Source organism: Alternaria viburni, assembly GCF_023758015.1.
Source record: "Alternaria viburni strain BMP 2772 chromosome Unknown scaffold_25, whole genome shotgun sequence".
In the NCBI taxonomy this organism is placed as follows: Eukaryota; Fungi; Ascomycota; class Dothideomycetes; order Pleosporales; family Pleosporaceae; genus Alternaria; species Alternaria viburni.
Genome location: NW_026055794.1, coordinates 498713 through 522769, shown reverse-complemented (window position 1 = coordinate 522769; position 24057 = coordinate 498713). Strand labels below are relative to the sequence as shown.

General features: G+C 53.1%; 11 protein-coding genes across 11 annotated transcripts; 7 read left to right on the top strand and 4 right to left on the bottom strand.

The window, feature by feature from the left end:
* Positions 1-387: 387 nt before the first annotated feature.
* Positions 388-1279, top strand: J4E79_009576 (uncharacterized protein; the record flags this gene model as incomplete). Its single annotated transcript, XM_049358420.1, has 2 exons — positions 388-734; positions 823-1279. The coding sequence occupies 2 exons, from the start codon at positions 388-390 to the stop codon at positions 1277-1279; spliced, it is 804 nt and encodes a 267-aa protein (XP_049207275.1).
* A 538-nt stretch (positions 1280-1817) lies between these two features.
* On the top strand, positions 1818-2350 carry J4E79_009575 (uncharacterized protein; the record flags this gene model as incomplete). The annotated part of the gene is given in 2 exon segments (XM_049358419.1): positions 1818-2234; positions 2246-2350. The coding sequence occupies 2 exon segments, from the start codon at positions 1818-1820 to the stop codon at positions 2348-2350; spliced, it is 522 nt and encodes a 173-aa protein (XP_049207274.1).
* A 286-nt stretch (positions 2351-2636) lies between these two features.
* Positions 2637-3782, top strand: J4E79_009574 (uncharacterized protein; the record flags this gene model as incomplete). Its single annotated transcript, XM_049358418.1, has 2 exons — positions 2637-3153; positions 3208-3782. 2 exons carry the CDS (start codon positions 2637-2639, stop codon positions 3780-3782), a joined length of 1092 nt encoding a protein of 363 aa, XP_049207273.1.
* A 271-nt stretch (positions 3783-4053) lies between these two features.
* J4E79_009573 (uncharacterized protein) lies at positions 4054-4404 on the bottom strand (the record flags this gene model as incomplete). The annotated part of the gene is made up of 3 exons (XM_049358417.1): positions 4054-4139; positions 4191-4305; positions 4357-4404. 3 exons carry the CDS (start codon positions 4402-4404, stop codon positions 4054-4056), a joined length of 249 nt encoding a protein of 82 aa, XP_049207272.1.
* Positions 4405-4735: 331 nt separating this feature from the next.
* On the top strand, positions 4736-6083 carry J4E79_009572 (uncharacterized protein; the record flags this gene model as incomplete). Its single annotated transcript, XM_049358416.1, has 2 exons — positions 4736-5729; positions 5785-6083. The coding sequence occupies 2 exons, from the start codon at positions 4736-4738 to the stop codon at positions 6081-6083; spliced, it is 1293 nt and encodes a 430-aa protein (XP_049207271.1).
* A 558-nt stretch (positions 6084-6641) lies between these two features.
* J4E79_009571 (uncharacterized protein) lies at positions 6642-7454 on the top strand (the record flags this gene model as incomplete). The annotated part of the gene is made up of 1 exon (XM_049358415.1): positions 6642-7454. One exon carries the CDS (start codon positions 6642-6644, stop codon positions 7452-7454), a length of 813 nt encoding a protein of 270 aa, XP_049207270.1.
* A 2859-nt stretch (positions 7455-10313) lies between these two features.
* On the top strand, positions 10314-11292 carry J4E79_009570 (uncharacterized protein; the record flags this gene model as incomplete). The annotated part of the gene is made up of 2 exons (XM_049358414.1): positions 10314-10876; positions 10929-11292. 2 exons carry the CDS (start codon positions 10314-10316, stop codon positions 11290-11292), a joined length of 927 nt encoding a protein of 308 aa, XP_049207269.1.
* Positions 11293-16726: 5434 nt separating this feature from the next.
* Positions 16727-18581, top strand: J4E79_009569 (uncharacterized protein; the record flags this gene model as incomplete). Its single annotated transcript, XM_049358413.1, has 3 exons — positions 16727-16871; positions 16928-17176; positions 17233-18581. 3 exons carry the CDS (start codon positions 16727-16729, stop codon positions 18579-18581), a joined length of 1743 nt encoding a protein of 580 aa, XP_049207268.1.
* A 174-nt stretch (positions 18582-18755) lies between these two features.
* Positions 18756-19621, bottom strand: J4E79_009568 (uncharacterized protein; the record flags this gene model as incomplete). Its single annotated transcript, XM_049358412.1, has 2 exons — positions 18756-18803; positions 18956-19621. The coding sequence occupies 2 exons, from the start codon at positions 19619-19621 to the stop codon at positions 18756-18758; spliced, it is 714 nt and encodes a 237-aa protein (XP_049207267.1).
* A 246-nt stretch (positions 19622-19867) lies between these two features.
* On the bottom strand, positions 19868-21520 carry J4E79_009567 (uncharacterized protein; the record flags this gene model as incomplete). Its single annotated transcript, XM_049358411.1, has 2 exons — positions 19868-20934; positions 20995-21520. The coding sequence occupies 2 exons, from the start codon at positions 21518-21520 to the stop codon at positions 19868-19870; spliced, it is 1593 nt and encodes a 530-aa protein (XP_049207266.1).
* A 1287-nt stretch (positions 21521-22807) lies between these two features.
* Positions 22808-23805, bottom strand: J4E79_009566 (uncharacterized protein; the record flags this gene model as incomplete). The annotated part of the gene is made up of 2 exons (XM_049358410.1): positions 22808-23679; positions 23730-23805. 2 exons carry the CDS (start codon positions 23803-23805, stop codon positions 22808-22810), a joined length of 948 nt encoding a protein of 315 aa, XP_049207265.1.
* Positions 23806-24057: the final 252 nt, after the last annotated feature.

Sequence of the window (24057 nt, the reverse complement as noted above, 5' to 3'; positions counted from 1 at the left end):
CCATTTTAGTACGTAGCATCGAAGAGCACGCCGCCCTATAGTGAATGCGAGAGACAATTGCTGCACCACGTTATTACTCTTCCTCTTCCTCCCCCGAACCAATGAATGATGCGACACGGTGTCAAGGATTGGCTGCATCAATGGCAATCTCAGAGGCCCAGGCACTGAGGTTTCCGTCCCAACGTAGTCAGCAAAGAACGCTTCCTACCATGCCGGGTAGAAGTGATTGAGAATCGCGAAACTTGTTGTATTGTTAAAGTCGTGTGTTAGCTAAGCACCGAAGATGATCCCTAGCATCCTCGACCCGCGGCAAGTCTGACGCACGACGCACGACCCTCCGACCCACATCACTCCGCCAAACAACACCGCCAGGGTTCAATAGCGACCATGTCCAACATCCTGCCCCTACACCACTCGTACTACCCCTCGCGCCAGTCGTCTCTCTCGCGGTCCGTAGACACTGCGCAAAAGCCATCGACGTCCTCCTCTGCAGCTACGATCCGTCCGCAACCCGGCACACAATCGCAACCACAAGGGCAGCACATCGCAATGAGCGGGACCCCAAGTCAAGGGCCTGGGCTGCGGTACCCGTCGAATAAAAAGAGCATATACGACAGGAATCTCAACCGGAGTAAGAATGCGGAGCTTAGCAGAGCGGCGTTTGCGTACCTCTTCATTGAGATGATTGCATATGCGCAAAAGGGCGCGAAGGATGTGGGGGACTTGGAGCAGAGGTATGCTAGACAAATGCAGTCGCAATACCTTACATTGCACTGCGGGAATTTACTGTCGGCTGCCGAGTATTTTCTAATTGCTGTATAGACTCAACACACAAGGCTACCCAATTGGCCTCCGCCTCCTCGATCTCCTCCTCTCCCGAACCGCCAACCCCCTCGCGAGCATTCGGCCCACTCGTATCCTGCCTCTCCTCCAATTCATCGCACAACAGCTATACCGATACCTATTCGGTCGACCCGCGGATGCATTAGAAAAGTCTGGCACCGACCCAGGACAGTACATGCTCTTCGACAACGACCCCATGGTGAACCAATACATAAGTCTGCCCAAAGAACTGTCGAGTTTGAACTGCGCGGCGTTCGTGGCAGGTATAATTGAGGGTGTGTGCGACGGTGCGGGGTTTCCGACCGAGGGCGTGACAGCGCATAGTGTAGGCGATGAAGAGGGCAAAGGTCTGTGGCCGGGAAAGACGGTCTTTCTGATCAAGTTCAAGCCCGAGGTGTTGGAGAGGGAGGAGATACTGGGCAGAGGTGGGGGCTGAGCTTTGAAAAGCCATTCAATTCTTGAAAAGCACCTGGGTTCAACTGCTCATGATGGCATAGCGAGGCGTTGTGGACTTTCTGGAATTCAAGGTTGCTACCACTCAGCATGTATATCATTGCACTGTCGAATCAACCTTCGCGAGATCATCCATCAGTTGAGAACAGGCCCTCCCATCTGCATGACTGATGACTCCGCTCAAAGGTTCCGTATACGCATCGCGCCAGCATATATAGCCTCTCCCGCGCAGAACTGCTATCACCGACTACCAATTGCGGCAAGCGCACCGACACGTGATCGTGATGCTGATGACAAATGCTGATTGGCCAGACCATTCGTGGTATGGCGCATCTATTGGAAAGAACATTCTACAAGGTCGCGCCATCGCAGTGCAACAAATACAAAAGTACAGCCCGGATCTGACGACAGCTTCAATACACCACAGCCGCCGTTCAACAGCCCTTCAGCAAGACACAACACACAAATCGCTCGACACACAACCTCAGCACGCCGCCTTGACAGACACCCCAACATCAACCATGCCAACAGAGATCTCAGCACCCCTACACTTCCGCACTCTCCTGAACGGTCACACATATCTCATCGCCGACTTCTACGCAACATGGTGTCCACCTTGCAAGCAAATCGCGCCCATCTACAATCAACTCTCCACTACGCACGCCTCACCAGGGAAATTCGCATTCGTCAAAGTCAACGTAGATGAGCAAAGGGAGATCGCGGGGCAATATGGTGTCACAGCTATGCCTACGTTCATGGTCTTCAAGGATGGAAAGAAGATTGAGGAGATCAGGGGCGCGGATGTGAGGGCGCTGAAGGCTGCTGTGGAGAAGGTTGCTGGTGAGCTCGGGAAGGTTAAGGAGGAGAAGGTAGAGGCAAAGAAGGCAGAGGCCAAGCCAGAGGTCACAGAAGAAAAGAAGAGCGAAGAGGAGAAGACGGTTAGTGGTAGCTATGGGATGACTGGGGGGAACAATTGGAAGATGTCGTTGCATTAGATCTGGAGGGTTTGGGAGGTGATGGCCACCTGCAGGTCTGGAGGGCGATGTCTTTGTGATACCCAGGAATTGAATGCATGTTGTAGTATAAAATATTCATCAACAGCTGTATATACGACCAAGACCGTGATTAGTATGCGTGATCACTATCCAGTGTACGTCATCCCGTCGCGTTGGTGTTGGATTTGTAAAGTTGAGACGCGTAAGGACACCTTTCAGACTAGCGATCGCCACCGCGGGACCCTGATAGCCGCTGTGCTGCTCTAGCTCCCCACCAGATTTCCCACCGCTCTTCAACACACATTTGGAGCTTCAACTCATCCTTGAGCTTCATACACTTTCAAGATGCTTTTCCGCAATTTAATACCCGCGGCCATTGCGCTGCTGCCCGCAATTGCCTCGGCATCGGCCGTCATCGACCTCACACCCTCCAACTTCGACGATGTCGTTCTTAAGTCCGGCAAGCCCGCCCTCGTAGAGTTCTTCGCTCCCTGGTGCGGCCACTGCAAGAACCTCGCCCCCGTCTACGATGAGCTCGCTGGCGTCTTCCAGCACGCTGGAGACAAGGTCAGCGTCGCAAAGGTCGATGCTGATGCTCACAAGGCGCTCGGCAAGCGTTTCGGTGTCTCAGGCTTCCCTACCCTCAAGTGGTTCGACGGAAAGAGCGACAAGCCTACGGATTACAGCGGCGGACGTGACCTCGAGAGCTTGAGCAAGTTCATCACAGAGAAGAGCTCGGTCAAGCCCAAGGTCAAGGGCAAGCTGCCTAGCCAGGTCGTCTACTTGGACGACAAGACCTTCAAGGAGAAGGTTGGAAAGGACCAGGATGTGCTCGTTGCCTTCACTGCTCCATGGTGTGGACGTATGTCTTCCTAGTCTTCTCTTGATCAACTGGTCATAACTAACATCTGGACAGACTGCAAGACCCTCGCCCCCGTCTGGGAGACCCTCGCGAACGACTTCGTTACCGAACCCGGTGTCTTGATCGCCAAGGTCGACGCTGAAGCTGAGAACTCCAAGGCCCTCGCACAGGAGCAAGGCGTGTCATCCTACCCGACCATCAAATACTTCCCCAAGGGCTCCACCGAGCCCCTCCCCTATAACGGCGCCCGCGCCGAGAAGGACTTCATCGACTTCATCAACGCAAACGCCGGTACCCATCGTGCGGTCGGTGGTGGACTTGACGCCACTGGTGGCACCATCGAGGCCTTCAACACCCTCATTGAGAAGTTCCAGGGTTCGTGGGCCGGCGGTGCTGAGGAGGCCAAGACCCTCGCCGGTACTCTGCAGGACAAGTACGCCGAATACTACGTCAAGGTCTTCAACAAGATCGGTGCCAACCAGGAGTACGCTGCGAAGGAGCTTAAGCGTCTGCAGGGACTCATTGCCAAGGGCAACCTGGCACCCGAGAAGATGGATGACTTGATGAGCAGGAGCAACATTCTGAGGAAGTTCATGGGTGATGCTGAGGAGGAGAAGTCGGAGTTGTAGACGACCCGTGCGTGAAGTAAGATTCCGCAATGAGGCATACCATCAACACTATTAAGATGATTAGATGAGCTGGGGGCGCAAAGAGGCCTGGCGCAGGAGCGACAGGCATACGTGATCATGACAATCAGAAAGAGGAACAAGTAGTAGAGAACCAAAAGTCAATACCCAGATTGCATACGATCTATGTAATTTAACACTAAACGCCAATGACTGAGATATGCGCGATGCACACCGCCTGCTTTTGACCAAACACGATGCCTTCTTTGCAAATCTACTTGCCAGACCCTGAGCCCTTCGTACCATCTCCAGCCTGGATAGTAGCTTCGAGGTTATCCAGCCGCCGTGACATGTCATCCACTACGCATCGTCAGCATCTAGTGTATCTGCTTTAGACATGCTTGTGCTTACTTTTGGCAAGCAGCTCGCTGCTGACTGTGGTGAACTTGGTGTTGAGTTGATTCAGGAGATCATCGACAACTGCTGTGAGCTCTCCAGAACTTTCGGCATCTTTTGAGACGGCGGACTATGCGCATGTTAGGCAGAGCGGGGCATCGTGAGTGTAACAAGCACGTACCGCAGTGTCGCTTTGCGCGCGGTCTGCTAGTGGTTGTGGCGTAGCCATGATTGAATGTGTTCGTGAGGATAGCAGAGAACAAGACGAATAGTCTGCGAATTCGAGATAGTTCAGTATCTCACAAGGCGATTGTCAAACTTTCTGCTATGGTACAACAGGAGAGTTGCACATATACGGCGGATATGTAAGGTCGCGGAGCACGTGGTCTTCGCCGCGGCTTCCTGCCCGTTTCGTAGGCGGTCAGGCTAGCGTGCGCGCTAAAATGTTTCTGCGCCCAGACTTGGAAGTTCACGAATTATTTTCTGGGAAGCTTTGACGTCTTGTCTTTTGCGACGTCCAATACTCCACACCCTCCAGAACCTCATAAAACTCAGACGACATGGCGAAGAAAGGCGTGCTCAAGTCGGCGCTCGACAACTACCAGGGCCGCGACATCAAGCGCGAGAAGCAGAAGAAGTACGTCAAGCAGGCGCTGAAGCGCAAGGAAAAGCGCGAGGCCAGGAAAGCTGCGGAGGAGGGCGAGAAGGATACTGAGGAGGGTGGCGTGCCTGTGCCGCTGGATGAGGTAGAGGTGAAGGTCAATGGCAAGACAAAGAAGTCGAAGAAGGACAAGAAGGCCGACGCAAAGGCTGCGCCAGCAGTCAAGGAGCCCGAGTGGGAGACCGAGGGCGAGGATGACGATGACGACGCAAGCGACGATGAAGACGCGCCCAATGGACTTCAAGTAGACCTTGACCACCTCAACGACACCGATAGCGACATCAGCTCAGACGAGGAGGAGATACAGGCTGATGAGGCCGCAGAGGAGGATGAAGACGCTGAAGATGACGAGGACGAGGACGAGGACGAGGACGAGGATGATATTGCGCTATCCGATCTCGATTCTGTCGCTTCAGAGGACAAGGGTGACATTATCCCGCACCAGCGCCTTACCATCAACAATACCGCCGCTCTCACCGCAGCCTTGAACCGCATTCAACTCCCCTACTCGAAACTCGCTTTCTCGGAATACCAGTCCGTAACCACCGACGAGCCTGTCGAGATCGCCGACGTCGAGGACGACCTCAACCGTGAGCTCGCCTTTTACAAGCAATGCCTGTCCTCGGTCAAGGATGCGCGGAAGAAGCTGAAGAAGGAGGGTGTGTCGTTCTCTCGGCCAGCCGACTACTTCGCCGAGATGGTCAAGAGCGACGAGCACATGGGCAAGATCAAGCAGAAGCTGATTGATGCCGCGGCAGGCAAGAAGGCTGCTGCTGAGGCACGCAAGCAGAGAGACTTGAAGAAGTTCGGAAAGCAGGTTCAGGTCGCGAAGCTGCAGGAGCGCGCAAAGGAGAAGAAGGACACCATTGAGAAGATCCAGACTCTCAAGAGGAGTATGTTGTACCCATATCTGAGAACTTGAACGACAGTATACTGACAAACCTGCAGAGCGACAAGGAGCCGACATCACAGCTACCCACGAGGAAGACCTCTTCGACGTCGCCGCTACCGCTGATGACGACAAGTCCGAGCGCCGCGGTCGCGGTGGTGCTGGCGGCAAGGACTTCAACAAGCGCCAGAAGAAGGACTCGAAGTACGGCTTCGGTGGCAAGAAGCGTCACGCGAAGAGTAACACCGCCGAATCCAGCGCAGACGGGAGCGGTTTCTCGGCTCGAAGGATGAAGGGCAAGCCCAGCGGCGGTGCAAGCAAACGGCCTGGCAAGGATAAGAGGGCGAAGAGACACTAGGCGGTGTCGTCATATGGAAGGCTGAGTGACAATCACATGTCACGTTCTGCATGCGTATGGCGCTCTGGCGTTCAGGGACTGAGTCTAAAAGCACACTATGTATTCTAAGAGGCGGAATGTCTTACTTTGCTAGGAGATACCAATGCACAATCCTACGATCGTCTGGAGTCACTTCGAACTGCCGCTGATATATCGTTCCTCGATTCCAGATGAGAGAGTTGGCGCCTACATACCGCCTTGTCTAGGCGATATCGCACGCCATTAACCCCCGTGGCGGTATACAAGATTGTTTGTATCGGTCTGTCGGCGCCCCATACTGGAGCCCGATAGCTCCAGGCGCCAGTCCTGCCTTCACCGCGACACCGCAAACCACAAGCGACGACGTCATCTAACAAACGCTCGCAGGCTATAACGTCCGTGCTTGCTCTTACAGTATACATTGCCCATCCCTCTCACCTTCATAAACTTTTCAAGCACCGCCCCAGACTACATTGCCTTCGCACGGACATTACGATACTCGACGATATCACAGGTACTCGACTATCCCTACATCTCACCATGGACAAAGGCATCTACTTCGAAGGCGACGATGAAGTCATGCCCTTCAACAAATCCACTCCAATCCCCGCTCCCAAAGTCGACAAGCCAGTCGATGAGCTCGCCTTCATCGACGTCGAACCCAACACAATCTGGTACTTGAGCATCATCCGACCACACATCGATTCTTACGAACTCACCGGCCCTGCGAAAGCATTCCGCCACCTCCTTCCTCAAATTGAAGACGTTGTCAGCAACTCACCTCCCGCAATCGACAAGTATGCTCTCCTGAAAGAGAAGCCAAACGACGACTTCCTATTTGAAGATGACGAAGATGAAGAGAAGGAGGTTGATGAAGAGTTCTTGGAAAAAGGCTTCGACACATTCATTGTCGAGGGCCAGCGCGGCGTCTACACTATACTGAAGATACATCGCGAGATCAACAAAGACGTCTTCGATATCTTGCCTGCACCCGTCTACACTATTATCTCCGCTGGCCCTCTTGCTCACGCTGAACACTCTTCCTCCACCTCCTTGTCTTCGAAGTTCACGGCTTCCAAGCCAAAAGGATACGCGGCTACAACCAAGCTTCACGCTTCCTACGTCGACCGCGCTGACGCGAAGGAAGACGCTGAACATATCTTCACCGTCCTGCTCCTTGATACGGAGGACGTGAAGAAGACTAAGAAATGGGAGAAGGGGACTAAAGGAGGGGGTATCTTGATCGGTATGAACGCGAGCAGTATGTGGGAGGTGAAAGTGGTTTATGCCGACGATCCGATTGGCAGGGCGCAGGAAGAAGCTGACAGGGAGCATGATGGCTTCGTTCTGTGAGGGAATGAGGGAGCGGGGAGGTATCCAGTGCGTCCACGGTGTTCACACGGTTGGGTGCTGGGGATCTGAAGTACTCCCCGGTCTTGTATGAAGCTAAAGTCGGGAAGCTTTTGGTGTCTTGGAGAGAGACGGGACTACCCATGGCGTCCAGGATTTTGGCTTCTCATTCACACTTTCTACGGGCTTTGCTGTCGTCTCTTGTATGCTGAGACTTTCTGTTGCTTTTGTGACGACGTGTTCGCGGTGGAGGAAGCGGCCATCTGGGCCTCGCGGTGCGCGCATGCATCCTGCGATCCGTGGAGGGTCGTTTGTTTTGCTGTTCTTTCTTACAAGAGCGAGGTGCGTGGTGAGTTGCTGACGTGCGAGTCGTCTTTTCTGGATTCGGTTCTGCTGCTTTGCGTTGAGTTTGTTGACTGGCGTCTCGACTGGTTGCTCGTTGGTTGCTGACATGTTGATTGATGCTTGGGGTACTGTCCCGGGCGTCCTTGCGATTACGGTCCGCCAATTATTGTACGGGTGGGAAAAGAAGAGTAGTTGGATATTGAAATGTCAAGAACAATGGTCTCATGGCTTTTCCACCTCTCAAGTTTGCAAAAAGCGTTTGCTGTGCATTGCGGATCAAAGACATGCAGGGAAACAATGCCACATGATTTGTTAGTGATGACGTATGACGGTCAGGCGATGCGGGGACGTCTTGCAACGTCGTGAACACACGACCACTACCACAACACCATCTCATCGCAACACGTCGATATCGCCGAACAACAACGAGGGGCTTACAGCAACCCGTCTAGTACGAGGAATGTATTGTCGAATTAGGCTCACACGCTAGGCCCAACGGTGTCGGTAGAAGATCGGGTTTGACTCAACGGCCAACAAGGAACCTCACGTCACGAGTCGAGAACTTTCTGACCTCCCTCTAGTGGGAACGTGAAAGCCGGAAGTAAGATTTAGAACACTAACCTTTTCTTCTCTTGCAACGCACAACAGAGTTCTTTTAACAATAATTAAGTATTTAATATATATACTCTTAGCTATTGCGAATATTTTGCACTTTTTAAATTTTTATTTGCACGCGTGGTTGTTGTGTTGTAAGGGCTGCCCACCATTAGACTATTTCCAGCTTTCACGTTCCCAGTAGAGCCTCCCTCCAGAACTCCCGAGCCCCGGGGAAGACGCCAAGTAGACTAAGAAATCATCACGCCGCACCGCTACTGCACTTCAGTGGACCTCCATCGTCTTTGGCTTAGTTGCGGAAGCATGCCTCTGCTGCATCGGATTGTGGAGCGGAATCCCATCGGACCTAATCCGGTATACTATGCAGAGCCCAACGCTCTCGGTAGTTCGAGCCGCCGACCGACGACGAGATAACTGCTGTTATGTGCCAATACAAGCCTATGCACGATGTTATTGCCAACCTCTTGAGGCGCCTTCCTTCGTCGTTTGCAGGCTTCCCCACCATGGCGTCAAGAAACAACAGGATTGAACTTATGTGGTCACACTCGGTAGCATTCCGCAACAACACCAACGTTTGAAACAAGCCACAGGCGGAAACAGAAACACGCTACAGCTTGTCTCTCCACCAGAGATTGCGGTGTGGATACATCGGAAAAGGGTCGTTCGTGATAGGCCTTCGGCTAAAGTGCAGGTTGAAGTGAACCACTACTGACTCAGGAGTGCTCCATCTCGCGAACCCACCAGCCTGGATGCACGCCTTCATCGTGTAAATTGAGTCTTAACAGCTCAAATAAGCGCAACAACAGGCTCAATTGAAGGCGGCCGATATATATAATGGTGTAGACCATTGCCATTCGTGAGTCTTGCCTTGAGATTGCTCCTTTCGACAACCACACAGACTTCGATAGCCGCTCTACCTCCGAGATCCGTATGCAGTCTCTATCTTTGGCACAGTGGGTACGAGCATAGCCAGCGCTAGATGGTAGGTAGTAGCTCACCCGAACTCAGACGAGAGTAGGCTTGCAGTCTCGTTGTGTCTGGATCCCGATCATCACGTCCTTCAGCATGTGCGATCCCGCCGTGCCCCCCTTTCCGTCATTACTCGTTTCAAGTTGAAGAGGCGGAGAAATCATTTCGCTGAGTTTTCATGCGCTGAGATATTGAAGCGGAAAGAGACATCATAGCACTGATGATAACAGCAATCTGCGAATCCTTCATGAGTGTCAATCCACTATTGACCGGATGTTGAAGTCTGCCCAAATGTTCCTGTACTACTGTGCATAGTCTGCACCGGCAGCGAAGTTCCGTCGAGGATGGTATCTGCACATCTCCAACTGATGAGACCTCCGACCGCCAAGTCTCCTACTGCCAAGATAATGGTTTGAAACAGGCACCTGTATGGTGACAGGCCCACCACCGCGGTTCCCAGGATCGAAAAAGCGGGCGCTACGGGGGTCAATACCACAATGACAGCTCTCATCCCTTCGTATGGTCATCTCGCTTCGCCACAGCTGTGCGGGATAGCGGAAATACGGCCACAGCCAAGAGATCTCGGCCTCATGCGTCGATGGAAGGAAACACCTGAGGCATTGTTTCAGGGTGCAAACCAACATCGGCGAAGAGGGGTTTGCAAGGGATGGGTGGAAAGACCAGCTCTAGTCACTGGAAACGGTTAGCGACATTGATCACAGCGCTCAGATAGGAACGCATGCTCAGATACATAAGAAGCAAAACACCACTACGATGGAGACCTCATCAGCACACCTCTGCACACTGTCTTTCGCTTCTCTTCAGCTTTTTGCTACTACATTCGTTCCTACAGGCTAGTCCTACTATACAATCGTTTTTCATCTTCTAACCCACTACTAAACACCAAACCAACCACCACTACCCACCTCAAACATGAAGCTTTCCATCATTGCCGCAGCTGCCATCGCGCAGATCGCTTCTGCCCACTACACCTTCGATGTCCTCGTCACCGACGGCCAGGAGTCCAAGGGCTACGAGTTCATCCGCGAGAACACTCGTGCGGAGAAGTTCAACCCCACCAAGTGGAAGAACCCCCTCGACAACATGACCCCCGACATGGACGACTTCCGCTGCAACAAGGGTTCCTTCGCCAGCGCTGGCAAGACCGGCGTCAAGGAGGTCGCAGCCGGCACGAAGATGGCCATGAAGCTTGCCTACGGCGCTACCATGAAGCACCCCGGTCCCGCTTTCGTCTACATGTCCAAGGCGCCCAGCTCCGTGAAGGAGTACGAGGGTGACGGCGAGTGGTTCAAGATCTTCGAGTCTGGTCTTTGCCACCCCGACAAGGACATTCTTGGTGATGCTTGGTGCACCTGGGATAGCAACAAGATCGAGTTCACTGTCCCGGCTGAGGTGCCAGAGGGCGAGTACTTGATCCGCTCTGAGCACGTTGGTCTTCACGGTGCGCACGATGGCCAGGCTGAGTTCTACTACGCGTAAGTTCCTCTATTCACTACTTCTACGACGACATTTGCTAATGAACCATAGCTGCGCTCAAGTCAAGGTCACCGGCGGCGGCAGCGGCACCCCCGGCCCCACCGTCAAGTTCCCCGGCGCCTACAAGAAGGACGACCCAGAGTTCAACTTCAGCATCTGGGGCGGCTACAAGGACTACACCTTCCCCGCCCCCGCTGTCTGGGATGCCAGCACCAGCGGCGGTGCCCAGTCTCCTGCTCAGACCCCTACTGAGGAGCCTGCTGAGGAGACTTCGCCCGCTGCTTCCCCTGTTCCTTCTTCCGAGGAGCCTGCTGCTAGCAGCGAGGCTGTTGCGCACAACTCTGAGAACTGCAAGGGCGGCAAGGCTAAGCGTGGTCGCCGTGCTTTCCGCGAGGCGCTTCTCCGCAAGGAGTAAGATGTGTATGTTCTGCATGATCTGGAGGATTGGAACGACGATAGGCTAGACTTTATGCTCTCGTCGACTTTTTGTATATATACTTTTTTTGATAGGCGCAGCCGTGCTGCGCTTTCTTGTAGATGTTGCTGGATGAGGAATACAATCAGTATTCTTGAACGCATTTTGCGCATTACTTTCACAACGCATTGTTACCGTGAACCATGCCTTGCATAAATCATCACATGTACCGTCTACAATGAATTGATGTACCACTACGTAACCCAAAGGTAGACATGACATTCTGTACTAGGAATGTCCGAAGGGAAACTACCATACCACCCTCCCGACGCATCCGGTTCAACATAAACGTGACAGGTGAAAAAAGTACTAAAGGAAGACCACGGAGATAAATCGCGGAACATGAGTAGTCATGATAGACTAGATGAGATATATCTTTTGCGGGCTTTTCATCTTGTCAACAAAAGCCTTCAGGATCAGTCGTTGTTGTATACACCCTCGTAGACGTGCAACCATCTCCATGGTCAAGACATGTACCCAGAGTATGTTGAAGTTCTGTTCGAGTGTGAACTTAGAATCGACTTTGACGTCTTGTAAAAGCGCCCAAGCAGCGTGAACGAGTGCAACAGCGGGCTCCTTGAAGAAAGCCATATACGGGCTTTTCAAGTCTTCTCTGATCATTGATGCGTTCGTGTCCATGAGCGAATTCCAGAGCTTTATGGTTAAAGGTGAGGACAGAGGCGAGAGTGAAGACGACTCATCGAACCATCTGCACAAATCAAATGGTACTGATCGCAGGGGCAAATAATCCTTGCAGGAATTTCGGTAGGCCTTCACGATACTTTTGAGGTATTCGCAGAGTTCTTCCGGTGAAGAAGCCGTCGGCCGTCTGACTGCATTCCGAATACAGCCAGCGAGCTCTCCGTCCAGTCCCTCTCTCACATGCCGGGTATCGCTTCCTCTCATAGATCGGGAGTGCGAAATCCGGCTCTTCCAGGGGATTTCAATCTCATCAATAGAATCTCTAACATCTTCACTTATTTCTGTCATTAGCGCTAGTATGGAACGCCGACGGTCCTCCGCAATATGAATGTCGAAGGACAAGTTGAGGTCTTCACAAGCAGCCGAGGCCTCGGGGAAAATGCCAAACCAGCCTCTTTCGAAACCTGATCCTCGAGACAGGTGAGCGTAGGCGGAACCCGCGCAAATTCCATGAAAGAAGATATCCCTCAACCAGTGCTCGGAAATATCTATTTCCATATATTTAAGACGCATGTCATCTTTGGATGTGCTTGCGGAAGGTGACGGTATAGGAGCACACACTATTCGAAACCTATTGCGAAGGCTATACACTGCTTGTGCATGCTTCCTTAATACTAAAGCCTGCCCCCATTCCCACGATACGTATAGATGCACATCATCACGTGAATGGTTCTCTTGTCCTGGCTCGAAATCTTCGGTCTGTTCGAGGCGTAGACCGTCCAGTTGTCTTCCATTACAATCTGTGAGTTCCAATTTTCCTTTCGAAATGGAAAGTATGTGAACGGCTTCAAGCGCAAGCGTGCCACCCAGTGAGAGGGGCTGCACCGAGGCCAGAGGTGTCCAGTGTGCATCCCGAGCGAGTGTGATCCAGTGTGGCGCCTTATAGTAGATGACTTGCCCCTGGAAGGTCTCGTCTAGCGTCCATCTGACCCTAGGCTCGAGATCAGAGAAAGTGACCCTGCCTCCCAAGCTGGGCCATTTCAATCCCGATGATGGACCTTCTATACTTGTCGTGTCTAATCGGAGTGTCAAGGACATCGGTGGCCTGCATTCTTCATCGATGTTCGTATGTGGCTGCGACGTCCAATCTGGAGCCCACGAAGGAAGAAGCGTGATTTTGGGACGCAAAGCCATATCCAGTACTACGGATACCGTATTTCCGTATTCGGCCTCAATTGTAAGCCAATACATTGCTAAGCCAATATATAGCTGTTGTTTGCTGATACTGTAATCCACAGGTAAGCTTCTTCGGTCCCTGTCAGGGGTTAAGCCCATTAGGCCGTACACACGATCTCGCAGATCACCGCATCGGGAGTCTTTCGTGGCTTTGAGCCATGAAAATAAATCCATGTTGCCGTCTCTACTGTTGAAGTGTTCGATAAGTACTGGGGTTGACTTCCGGTCTTGGCATGATAAGGAGTGCCGTGCGTTATTCCAGAAGTTCTTCCAATGTATTGTATGCTTGTCGACGCTTAGAGTAGCTGATTTATTAAGCAGCACTTCTTGAATGACCCAGATGCGCGAGAAGTAGGGTGAACAAAGTATCGTGCTGATATCGGCGAAAGCACTCCCAGAAAGATGGTCAGATCTCCCGTGGTTGTAGTGTGGCGATTCCGTGACATCTCCAAGGTCTTCGTTCCACCCTCCCAAATACGTTAGCACTCGGGCTGCAGACTTGTAAACATCTCTCATAAGCGAAACTTGACGACCTCGCTCATCCAAGTCAAACTGGTTGATACAAATAGCGTCAACCCACACAAGACGATCCACAGAGGTTCTGAAGCACCGAAGCGCCGCCAGGCAATTCTTGGTTACAGGTAGGATGTCATAATGTGGGCCGACAAAGATGACCTCGCACAGCGATGAGTCGCCTTGCGAATCTGCCCAGGTGTAGGAAAAAGCCTCGAAAGTCGGGCGGCACGGATCGTGAAGCCCATGCACAAGGAGAGTGCAGTGGATAGGATCGCTCTTAGTCGCGGTACCATGCAAGCGTAGGAGACGAACAGAGTCGGCGTTTGGAAGGCTGGTGTATGTGCTCCGAAAAGAAGTATCTGCTTCAGGTGGATTGTGCGATCGGTCTATCTCTTCATGAGGAGGCTTTGACAACATCTGTGACTCTTGAGTGATGTTGCTGCTAGTCCATTCGTCGATATTGGCACGAATGAAAGCTAGTGTTCTCGCATTCCCATCTTCAGCAATGTCACGTGTGGAACCTTCCGCATCTTCCGAGGTGTCTTTATGGCCTGAACCATCTTCATCGCTTTCAAGATTGGGCACAAACTTATTGCCTTCGGACGCTGGAGTTTCTTGGGAATTTTTGCGAATCAGGTAGCGGTCGCCGTCTTCAGAACATGATAGGCAAGGTGTGTTGCCACCATCTAAAGATGCTTCGGAAAGCAGACCATGATTGGGATCTGTCGCAACTTTCCGTGATCCCGCAAGAGAGGAATCAGGAAAGAGTCGTGGCGGCCATCTGCACACCAGTTGCGATCGCGGAACATCTGGCGGAGGTCCAGGCGGCGAGATTGGATGGATAGGCGCCAAAGCGGGCGCTTTACGTTGACAGGCAAGACATCCCGGTCGTCCATCTTCCCACTCCAACTTCAGCGCTGCGCATGTCGCGTCGTGCCACGCCATGGACCCAGGTTGCGTGAGCTCCACCAGGTAGATAAGAGACGTGTTAGGAGTAATGGTGAAGAGGCCGTCGAGAAAGGCTGGAGGATGCAGTTACCCCGCCTCGGTTGTGGCCATTGGCCAGCCTTGCTGCATCTCACAGCCTTGTTGTGCATATGCGCGGATAGCTAGAGTCAGTTCTGATGATAAGCAAGTGGGTTTCGATATGTTCCAAGAACGGCAGTTTTGATGCCCTCAGGTAGTTGGCCGACCTGGTGTCGCTAATGAGGTGAAATTACCTGTGAGACAAAATACTACTTCAGGCCACCACGAAACGCATTGAGCGCCTCTGGGGTCAGACACTATAATGTCGACCATCTTGAGAGGCCCAGCTCAAGTTCCATGACAGATGCGACCAAAACGCTGGAGGACTTTCAAGACCCCAGGACCATCTCCTGCTCCGAGGCATCGAGAAGCCAGCTGGCACATGACAGCTGAGCATCGTGACAAACTGAGGCATTGCACCCCGGCGTCTGACAGGCTTCTCGTGTAACAATGAAGTCCTGCACAAGGAGAGCTGCGGCTGAGGCCACCACTGTCGCACAAAGTTTGCATAGTCGGTACGAGTTGTGGGGTGGTGACATCTCAGCGGGGACGCGAGAAAAGATGGTAGCGAAGCAGCAGCAGTGCGTTGGGCGACAATGTGGAGAAGAACATGCGGACGATGAATGTCGGGGTACGCGATGTCGCTTTGTCATGTACCTCAGAGCTCAGATGCCGCGCCTGAAGATTTTCTCTTCGGCGATTCGTGCTATGTCGGGGCTGAATTCTTTTCCGCGTCAAGCTTCGTCGGGGTAGGCACTAGCGCAGGGCATGGCCAATCAGGGTTGTGGGCCGTCGGATCGAAACCATGGGGAGACCTCCGCGTGATTGACACCGAGCGACCCACGTGAACGAACCACCTCGGTAGAGACAGCCTTCTCGCCATCATCGCTACCACATTTTCCTCCCGCAGCGAAGGGACTGGATTTGCATCTCTCGCGGTCGCTGGGTCAGGCATCCTGACCGTGCATCGTGACCACATGCACTAATCAAGGGCGGCCCCGGTTGGACGTTTCCAGCGTCGGGACAGGAGCGGAGGCTGGGGTTGGTGGTGCTGGGCTAATGAGAGTGACTCGTGCCACACTGCGCGCTTAATTAGGAGCTCCGAAGGCCAGCAAAGTCGCGTATTGGCCGTTAGGCGTCCATGGCCGACAAGCGTCAGCAGTTCACATTCATCTTGACCGCCGTTGCATTAGCGTTCAGCCACATGGTGTTGTCTGGGGAAAGACGCCTGCAGTGGTGAAAAGCATAGCACAGGCCATGCCATTGGCGCATCGTCAGCGCATCATCGTGATGAAGAAAGCAGGCGTAGAAGGCGGAGGGAGCCGAGTGTAGGGCGCCGCGCACCTGGTATTGGGGGCTAGCGCCGTTACCAGCCTGCTCCAGACACACGTTAGCCGACTCCATGGGCCACGAGAGACTCCATGGGCCACGATGGTGGAGTCTAGTGAAGTGGGAACCCTTGGTCGGGGAGCACCTCACGTGCGGCTCTGAAAACCTAGAAGCGTTCTAGACAGGATCGAAATCCGTCTGTGCTCTATCTGCCAAGGTCAAATCACAGCCGGTGCAAATGCCGGTCCGACACTTGTCAAATTACCAGGTTAGTCGGGCCAGTCGGGCCTGGAGAAGAAGCTGGAGCAGGCAAAACGCGGGCGACCATTCCCCAGAGAGCTGGTGGCGCGCACCCTTCACTGGGTTCCAGGCTAATGCACCCAATAGCAGGGAAGCACGGGCCCCTACTAGTCGCGCCGCAATGTTACCTAGCCATTTCTGCGGTACACTTGTTCCGCACTGCACTAGATCTCAAATCTCCAGCTCTGTTTATTAACCCTCAACTCACCCGCATCTCGGATTCTGATTCTTCGTCCAAGGCCGCGTGCGAGTTCTACCCTGCACAGCTTCAAGCAACGCGCTTCGTCAACTCCCTCAGCGTACAACCCCCACGCACTTGCCCATCATGAGCCACAACAACGACCTGGCCGACGAGGCCGCCAACCCCAAGGGCATCCAAGCTACCACTGATGTCAACATGACTGAGTGCCCTGTCACTTGGAAGGCCTACCTCCTCTGCGCCTTCGCCTCCTTTGGTGGTATCTTCTTCGGTAAGACAACAACATTGTACAATCTCCACAGTAACAGTGGCTGACTGCAAACCCAGGTTACGATTCCGGATACATCAACGGTGTGCTCAACTCGCCTCTCTTCATCCAGGAGGTCGAGGGCAACATCTGCCCCCAGGGTCTCGACACTCCCGATGGCCTCTGCAAGATCAGCTCTGGCAACACCTCGCTCATCGTCTCTATTCTCTCCGCTGGTACTTTCTTCGGTGCTCTCGTCGCTGGTGACCTTTCCGATATGATTGGTCGCAAGTGGACCATTGTCCTGGGATGTCTCATCTACATCATCGGTACGAACTCCCCCGCTTGCACTACTTTATGAAACAAGCCACTAACCCCCACTTAGGAGTTGTTTTGCAAATGGCTGCCACTGGCCGTGACCTCCTTGTCGCTGGTCGTGCCATCGCCGGTATTGGTGTCGGTTTCGAATCTGCCATTGTCATTCTCTACATGTCCGAGATCTGCCCCAAGAAGGTCCGTGGTGCGCTCGTCTCTGGTTACCAGTTCTGCATTACCATTGGTCTCCTCCTTGCCGCCTGTGTCAACTACGGCGTCCAGGGTCGTGGTGACACTGGCGAGTACCGCATCCCCATCGGTATCCAGTTTGCCTGGGGTCTTATCCTCGGTGGTGGTATTGCGTGCCTTCCCGACTCTCCTCGTTACTTCGTCAAGCGCGGCAAGCCCGATGAGGCCAAGAAGGCTCTGATGAAGATCCGTGGTGTCCACCCTACCGACCCCCAGGCTGCTGAGCTCAGGTCCATGGTTGAATTCGAGCTTGCTGAGATCATTGCCAACGAGGAGTACGAGCGCGAGCTTATCCCCGCCGGTGGCTGGATCTCTGGCTGGGCCAACTGCTTCAAGGGTTCTCTCTTCCAGTCCAACTCCAACCTTCGCAAGACTATCCTCGGTACCTCGCTCCAGATGATGCAACAGTGGACTGGTGTCAACTTCATCTTCTACTACTCCACTCCCTTCTTGGAGTCGACTGGCGCCATCTCCAACACCTTCTTGATCTCGCTCGTCTTCACCCTGGTCAACGTCTGCTCCACCCCTCTTTCCTTCTACGGAATGGAGAAGTTCGGTCGCCGCACACTCCTCCTCTTCGGTGCTCTCGGTATGTTGATCTGCCAGTTCTTGGTTGCCATCATCGGTGTCACTCAGGGATTCAACAACTCCACCACTCTCGCCGACGGCACCACCCGCGCCAACAACATCTCGGCCGTCAACGCCCAGATTGCCTTCATCGCCATCTTCATCTTCTTCTTCGCCACTACCTGGGGTCCTGGTGCCTGGGTCCTCATCGGTGAGGTCTTCCCTCTGCCCATCCGCTCGCGTGGTGTTGCCCTCTCCACCGCCTCCAACTGGCTCTGGAACACCATCATCGCCGTCATCACCCCCTACATGGTCGGTACCGACCAGGGCAACCTCAAGTCCTCCGTCTTCTTCATCTGGGGAGGTCTCTGCACCATCGCCTTCATCTACACCTACTTCTTGGTTCCCGAGACCAAGGGTCTGTCTCTCGAGCAGGTCGACCAGATGATGGCCGAGACCACTCCCAGGACCTCTGCCAAGTGGCGCCCTACTCACACCTTCGTCGAGAGCTCCCTCCAGAAGGGTGGCTCTACCATGATCGAGCGCAACGGTTCCATTGTCGTTGACACTGAGAAGAACCACCGCACTGCTTCCGTCCACTAAATGGATAGATGATGCGGTGTTTTATTCACGTCTTGATGACACGAATGAGTCACTTTGAATGATGTAATGTTTGGTTCTAGTTATACTGTACAGTATAGCATATTACTAAAGACACGGAATGGATAGATGCCCGGCTGGAGAATGATACCTCTGTAGTTTATACTATAGCATAAACTACTTCTTAATCTTGAACCACGGATGCTCCCTCACATTTGATGTCTTCTTTAATTCTTAACTTTAGAATGTCCTTCCCTCGTGTGATGTCTTTAATTGCCAATCTTGAAGTGCTCTTCTCGTGTCATATGTGTGCAATGTTTCTTTCCATATATCCTTCCACACAGATCTTCTGTTCGTCACTAATCACACATACCCACCCCCTCCCTCTGCCTCCTCAGCCCCTCCCTCAACTTCCCATCTCTCTCCCTCTCTCCCTTCCCCATACCCTTCGTCCCCCTCTTCCTCTTCTCCCTCCCCTTCTCCACCCCCCTTATCCTCCCCTCCATCCTCTTCACCTCAAGCTCATCCGCCCAAGGCCCAGCTTTCACCTCCGCAACACTCCTCCCCACCCACCACTGCGGATCGTGAATGCCCAGCCAACCGCCTTGCTTCACCCAATCCGGTCTTGGAACGCCCAATTCGTAGATCTCGAAGAGTGGTGATGAAGCTATGAGTGTGGCGTGGGTGCGGAGGAGGTTTATGGCGAGGAGGAGGGTAGGTTTGTTGGTGTTGGTTGGGATGGTGAAGCGTGTTGTTTGCGCTGGGATGGTGGTGGAGAGGGTGTAGGTGATACCGGATTGTATGCGGTGGAGGAGGGGGTCTGTCTCTGAGGTGGTGGTTGTCTCGTCCAGCGAGGCGGATACGGAGGGTGTTGGGGAGGTGGAGGGTTGGCGGATAGATGGGCGGGGTGTCCTTCGCCTTGGCGACTGCTTTCGTGGTGCGGACGCCGGGGGTGATGTCGGCTTCTCGTTGCGCGATCGCTTGAATGGTTGCGATGAGGCCGGCTCATCGTCTGCTCTACGCTTGGAGGATGTAGATGTCATGATGGCAGTATGGATAGTGGTAGTAGGGAAGTGGTTTGGAGAGGTAGGACGGTGTTTGTCAGATTCGAAGATATCATTTGGGTATCTAGACAATAGGGCATGCTATAGTGGAAGTGAATGAGAGTGTTTCTATAGATACAATAGCTCACGCACCAACAATACCAGCCTCTTTCACTACGTTATCCTATCTAGCACTCACCCCGACTGTGCACATACATAGAACAGTACAGGTGATTGACCTGTCACTCACTGAGTCGGACAGCCTCCATGGCCGTTGAGTGACATGTTCTCCAGACTCCTTGCAGCCTGCGGATCGTCCAAAACACTCTCTTGACCTATCATGTTGGCTCCGAGTGAGACCCAAATCATGGCGGTACCTTGCGTCATTGGCAGTGCTGCTTCCTTACGGTGCTTGTCCACCACCTTCTGCAGTACCTCCGGCTTCACAGCTCCAAGCTGTACAGTACGTGGTCCTGCACGCGAAAGGTTGGGGTGCGGTTCGTTCGTCAGCCATATTCCCATTACACCACTTATCTTATCAGCGTACGGAAACTCTCCTTGGAAACCCAGTTTGCGCATGACCCAGTGTTCAGACGCGACTTGAGGACCTTGCCATGCCTTGAAATCTGAGAGGGTGTGTGGATTGCTAGGGAGTTCCACGAGCAGAGAATCTAGCTTTGCTTTGCGTTGGGTCGTAGTGAGCTTCTTCCACTCCACCGCCGTCTCATAACCTTGCTTGGTTTTAGAGAGAGACATGATCTTGTAGGACTTGACAAAGGCTTTGGCCGCTTTCACCGGATGGTCCAGGCCCAGTTCGGCGATACCCAAGAAGCGATAGAAGCGAGCGATAGCAGATGTGGGAACCGCCTCATATCCTAGTTTCGCGTTGAAACCCTCCGCATTCTCCGCCATCTGCACTAACGTTGAGATATGGTCGAATTTGGGGCCCTTCTTCGGAGTAGACAGGTCTGTGAAGTCGAGTAGCTGTCGTTCGATATCAACCATGCACTGGAGCGCATAGATTCGGCACTGGAATCCAGATTCTAGACGTGTATCCATCATGTCGTTTTGCTTCATTGTGCTGTCGATGAACATGACCGTGTCGTTCCACTTCGCGAAAGCCATGTCTCGGTTTCCGATATTTGAAGCCATATCGCCCATGCGCTTCATCGACAAGGCGAGATCGTAAACCTCGGCAGCACCGGCTCGCAGCCATGCGACTCCCTGGGTCATAGTCTGCTTGACGCGTTGGACAAGGGTTGCATCAAATGTAGAAGTGAACGTGACCTGCTGTCGGAAAGCAACACCTTTGACTACGAAGGAATCGAGTTAGTTACTTCTCATCGTACAACATATGCAAGTGGGCGACTCACCTTGTTCCATGGGTAAGAGCAGGCGCTCTTGATGCTCCTTACTCAGATTGCCGACACCACCGGGTGGCGTGTGAAGCGTGAACTTGATGTTATAGCCGAAGAAGTTGGCGAAGTCGACAATGCGCAAAACGCGAGCGAACTTGGGAATGTCTTGCAGTAAGAGAAGTCCCGTCGTCGTCTTCCCACCATAAGTCGGTAGACTTATGACATTTGGGGTGACATCGACTTCCGCGATATGGTTCTCGAACTTCATCGTCTTCAACTTGAAGTAGGGAGTCTCGTGGTTAATCAAAGCGGTCTCCATCGGGTCTCCATAGCCATTGCGGAATTTGATCCACTTGTTGTCCTGGTAGAAGATGTGGGCAGCCTCTTGGTTAACGGCCTTGTTTGTACGGAGGATGGCGACTTGAAAGTCATAATCTTCTATAAGATAGCGATTAGGAGGGCCGCGGACACGATCAGAGAGGAGCAAGTAGCGGAGGATGTCGCGGAGAAGGTGCTGAGGAAGCGCTTCCAATCGAGACATCGCGGATGTTGTTGGCAGCAGCGAGTCGCTGGCGATGAGACTGTAGGTGCGACCGTTGTTTGTCGGTTTTCTCAGAGCTGTAAGTATCCGTAGGCTTTGGATACGGAGCTGTACATTCGACACGAACAAACAGTTCGGCAAGTGAGGATCCTTAGCCCGACAGCCTGAGTAGGCGACCGAGCCGAGCATAGCGTTAACGACGTCATTTTAGCGCAGGCTCCCAGGCAGCAGTGTCAAGTGAAAGATGCTGATGACTTTCTGTGTTGTGCAGCGAGAGTGAGTGAGTGAGAGAAGACGGGCAGCCGCGAGAATTAACCTGCAGGGGTTTAGGCGAGGCTTGTATCGACGTAGCTTAGCGTCTCGGCTTAGCTCAGGTCCCCGCGCGTGCTCCCCGGGACCGGCTCTTCTCCCTTCGTACCCATCCTTCACGCAGTCCATCTCATCATGTCTAGTCATCTTCTGTCTCTACCGCGCGAACTTCGCGACATGATTCTCGAACTCGTCATCAGTGCGCACATTGAGCCTCCAAATTGGCCTGCTCTTGACGAAGCCACCCGCAAAGCCTCGGTAGCAACGAACTGCTTACAGCTACCCATCTTGCAGCAATATACTGCTTATGGACTGCTACTCACGAACAGACAACTGCATCAGGAGACCAAAACTCGTCTTCGTCAGCTGCCGACGGCGTATTCTCTCGATGTGATGATGGTCAACAGGAAAGAGCTATGGCCTACATGGATCTGCTGTCCAGCTCGAAGCATGGAGCCGATCGATTCCATTTCCATCAACGTGCGCGATACCAGAGACAAGCCAGCCCTCTTTCTGAAGCGGCTCAGCAACGTTCTTCTCAATAAGCCTAGCTTTACCGCTCTCCTCGAATACACAGCGAGCGTCTGCTGCCCCGGCCACCGAATAAGAACCGTGAAGCTGAACCTCCATACACCTACTGTATCTGAGCGGGCCCCGCACATGAGCACTGTGAAGCTAGACTGGCTTGGGTGGAGGGCGCACGCTATACAGCAAATGTACCCTAGGATGAGTCCAGAGGGTGTCATGAACAATGAAGGCCTGGCGCTAAGACTACTGACCTATCGCATGACCTTCTTCTTGCTTTCGGTACCGGTCACTATATTGGAATTGGACGGAATGGGTTGGACATCGTGGGTTAGAGAATTCGATGAGATAGTCATTACTGTCGATGGAGAAGGGAAGGCTAGCCTGATCAAATGCTGGGAAGAGATATACGCCTCCCTCCCCAAATTGCTACCGACGCATTGAACCACAGCTTCAGACCTCCAGGAGCACTTCCTCCGTCCACTTCCACAACCTTCCCGCCAGATCTTCGTCTCTAGCCTCCGCCGTCAGTTTCTCCGTCGAGTCTACGCCCCCAGGCGTGTAATATCCTCCATTCCGCATTGCTTCTTTCTCCTCTCCGGCCGCACACCAAAGCTGATTCAAAACGCCCTCATGCGGCTCAAGCCACCTCTCTCCCGATATCCGCGACGTTACGTTGACAAACGTCTTACTCCAGCCGGCCATCTCGGTATTCATGGTTGTCTTGACAAGTCCAGGGTGGATGGCTACAGACGTCAGCTCAGGATGCCGACGCGCGAGCTCCGCTGCGAAGAGGATGTTTGCGAGTTTGGACTGGCCATAACGAATCCATGCGCCTAGCATCATTCGAGACATCGTGCTTCCAGCGTCAAGTTCATCGAAGGAAATGCCACCCTTGATGGCGCGATGGAACTCGTAACCGGCGGATGTGTTGCTGACGACACGGACGTCTGCATTGGGCTCTTTGGCTGTCTTGAGCAAGATGGGCATCAGCTCTCTGGTGAGCATCGCATGGCCGAGATGGTTCGTCGCGAATTGGATCTCGTAACCATCAGTACTCAAAACTGCCGGTTTGGCAATGATACCGGCGTTGTTCATCAGTACGTCGAGGCGGTCATGTTTGAAGTCTCGAGCGACGGCCTCTTTGACTGCGCGAAGGGACGAAAGATCCATCTTGATGAAGCTCAAAGATGTCCTCGGGTGCTTGGCTTTGATGTCGGCGATCAGTGCATTCGCTGCAGCGACATTGCGGCCTGTGAAGTAGATGTGTAATGGACTGTGCGCCGCCAGTGCTCGCACACTTTCCTCTCCCAATCCTGCGGTGCCTAATATGACTGTCAGAAGAATGTCAACGACGGTAAAGAAGTTCAATCACCTCCAGTCACCAAGATCACTTTTCCGGAAAGGTCTCGAATGTCCTTTGCAGGGTCGAAGTCTTTGAAGCCTTGCATGTTGAAGCTTTAGTCGCGAAGTGCGTTGATATTGACATCTCAATTTCCACAGTTGCACAGTGCCTCTTATATACCTGGCGCACCATTGCCATCTTCCAATTCGGACGAAAAGTCAGGCTTCTTGTGGCGCTTCTTCAAGGTGGTGGTGATGCTGCGACAACTATCTCCGCCGGGAAGATGTATGGCCGCAACGTGCAAAACGCCGGGAGGATCGACGAGAGTGCAAAAACGCTATACCACATTCGGCTATGA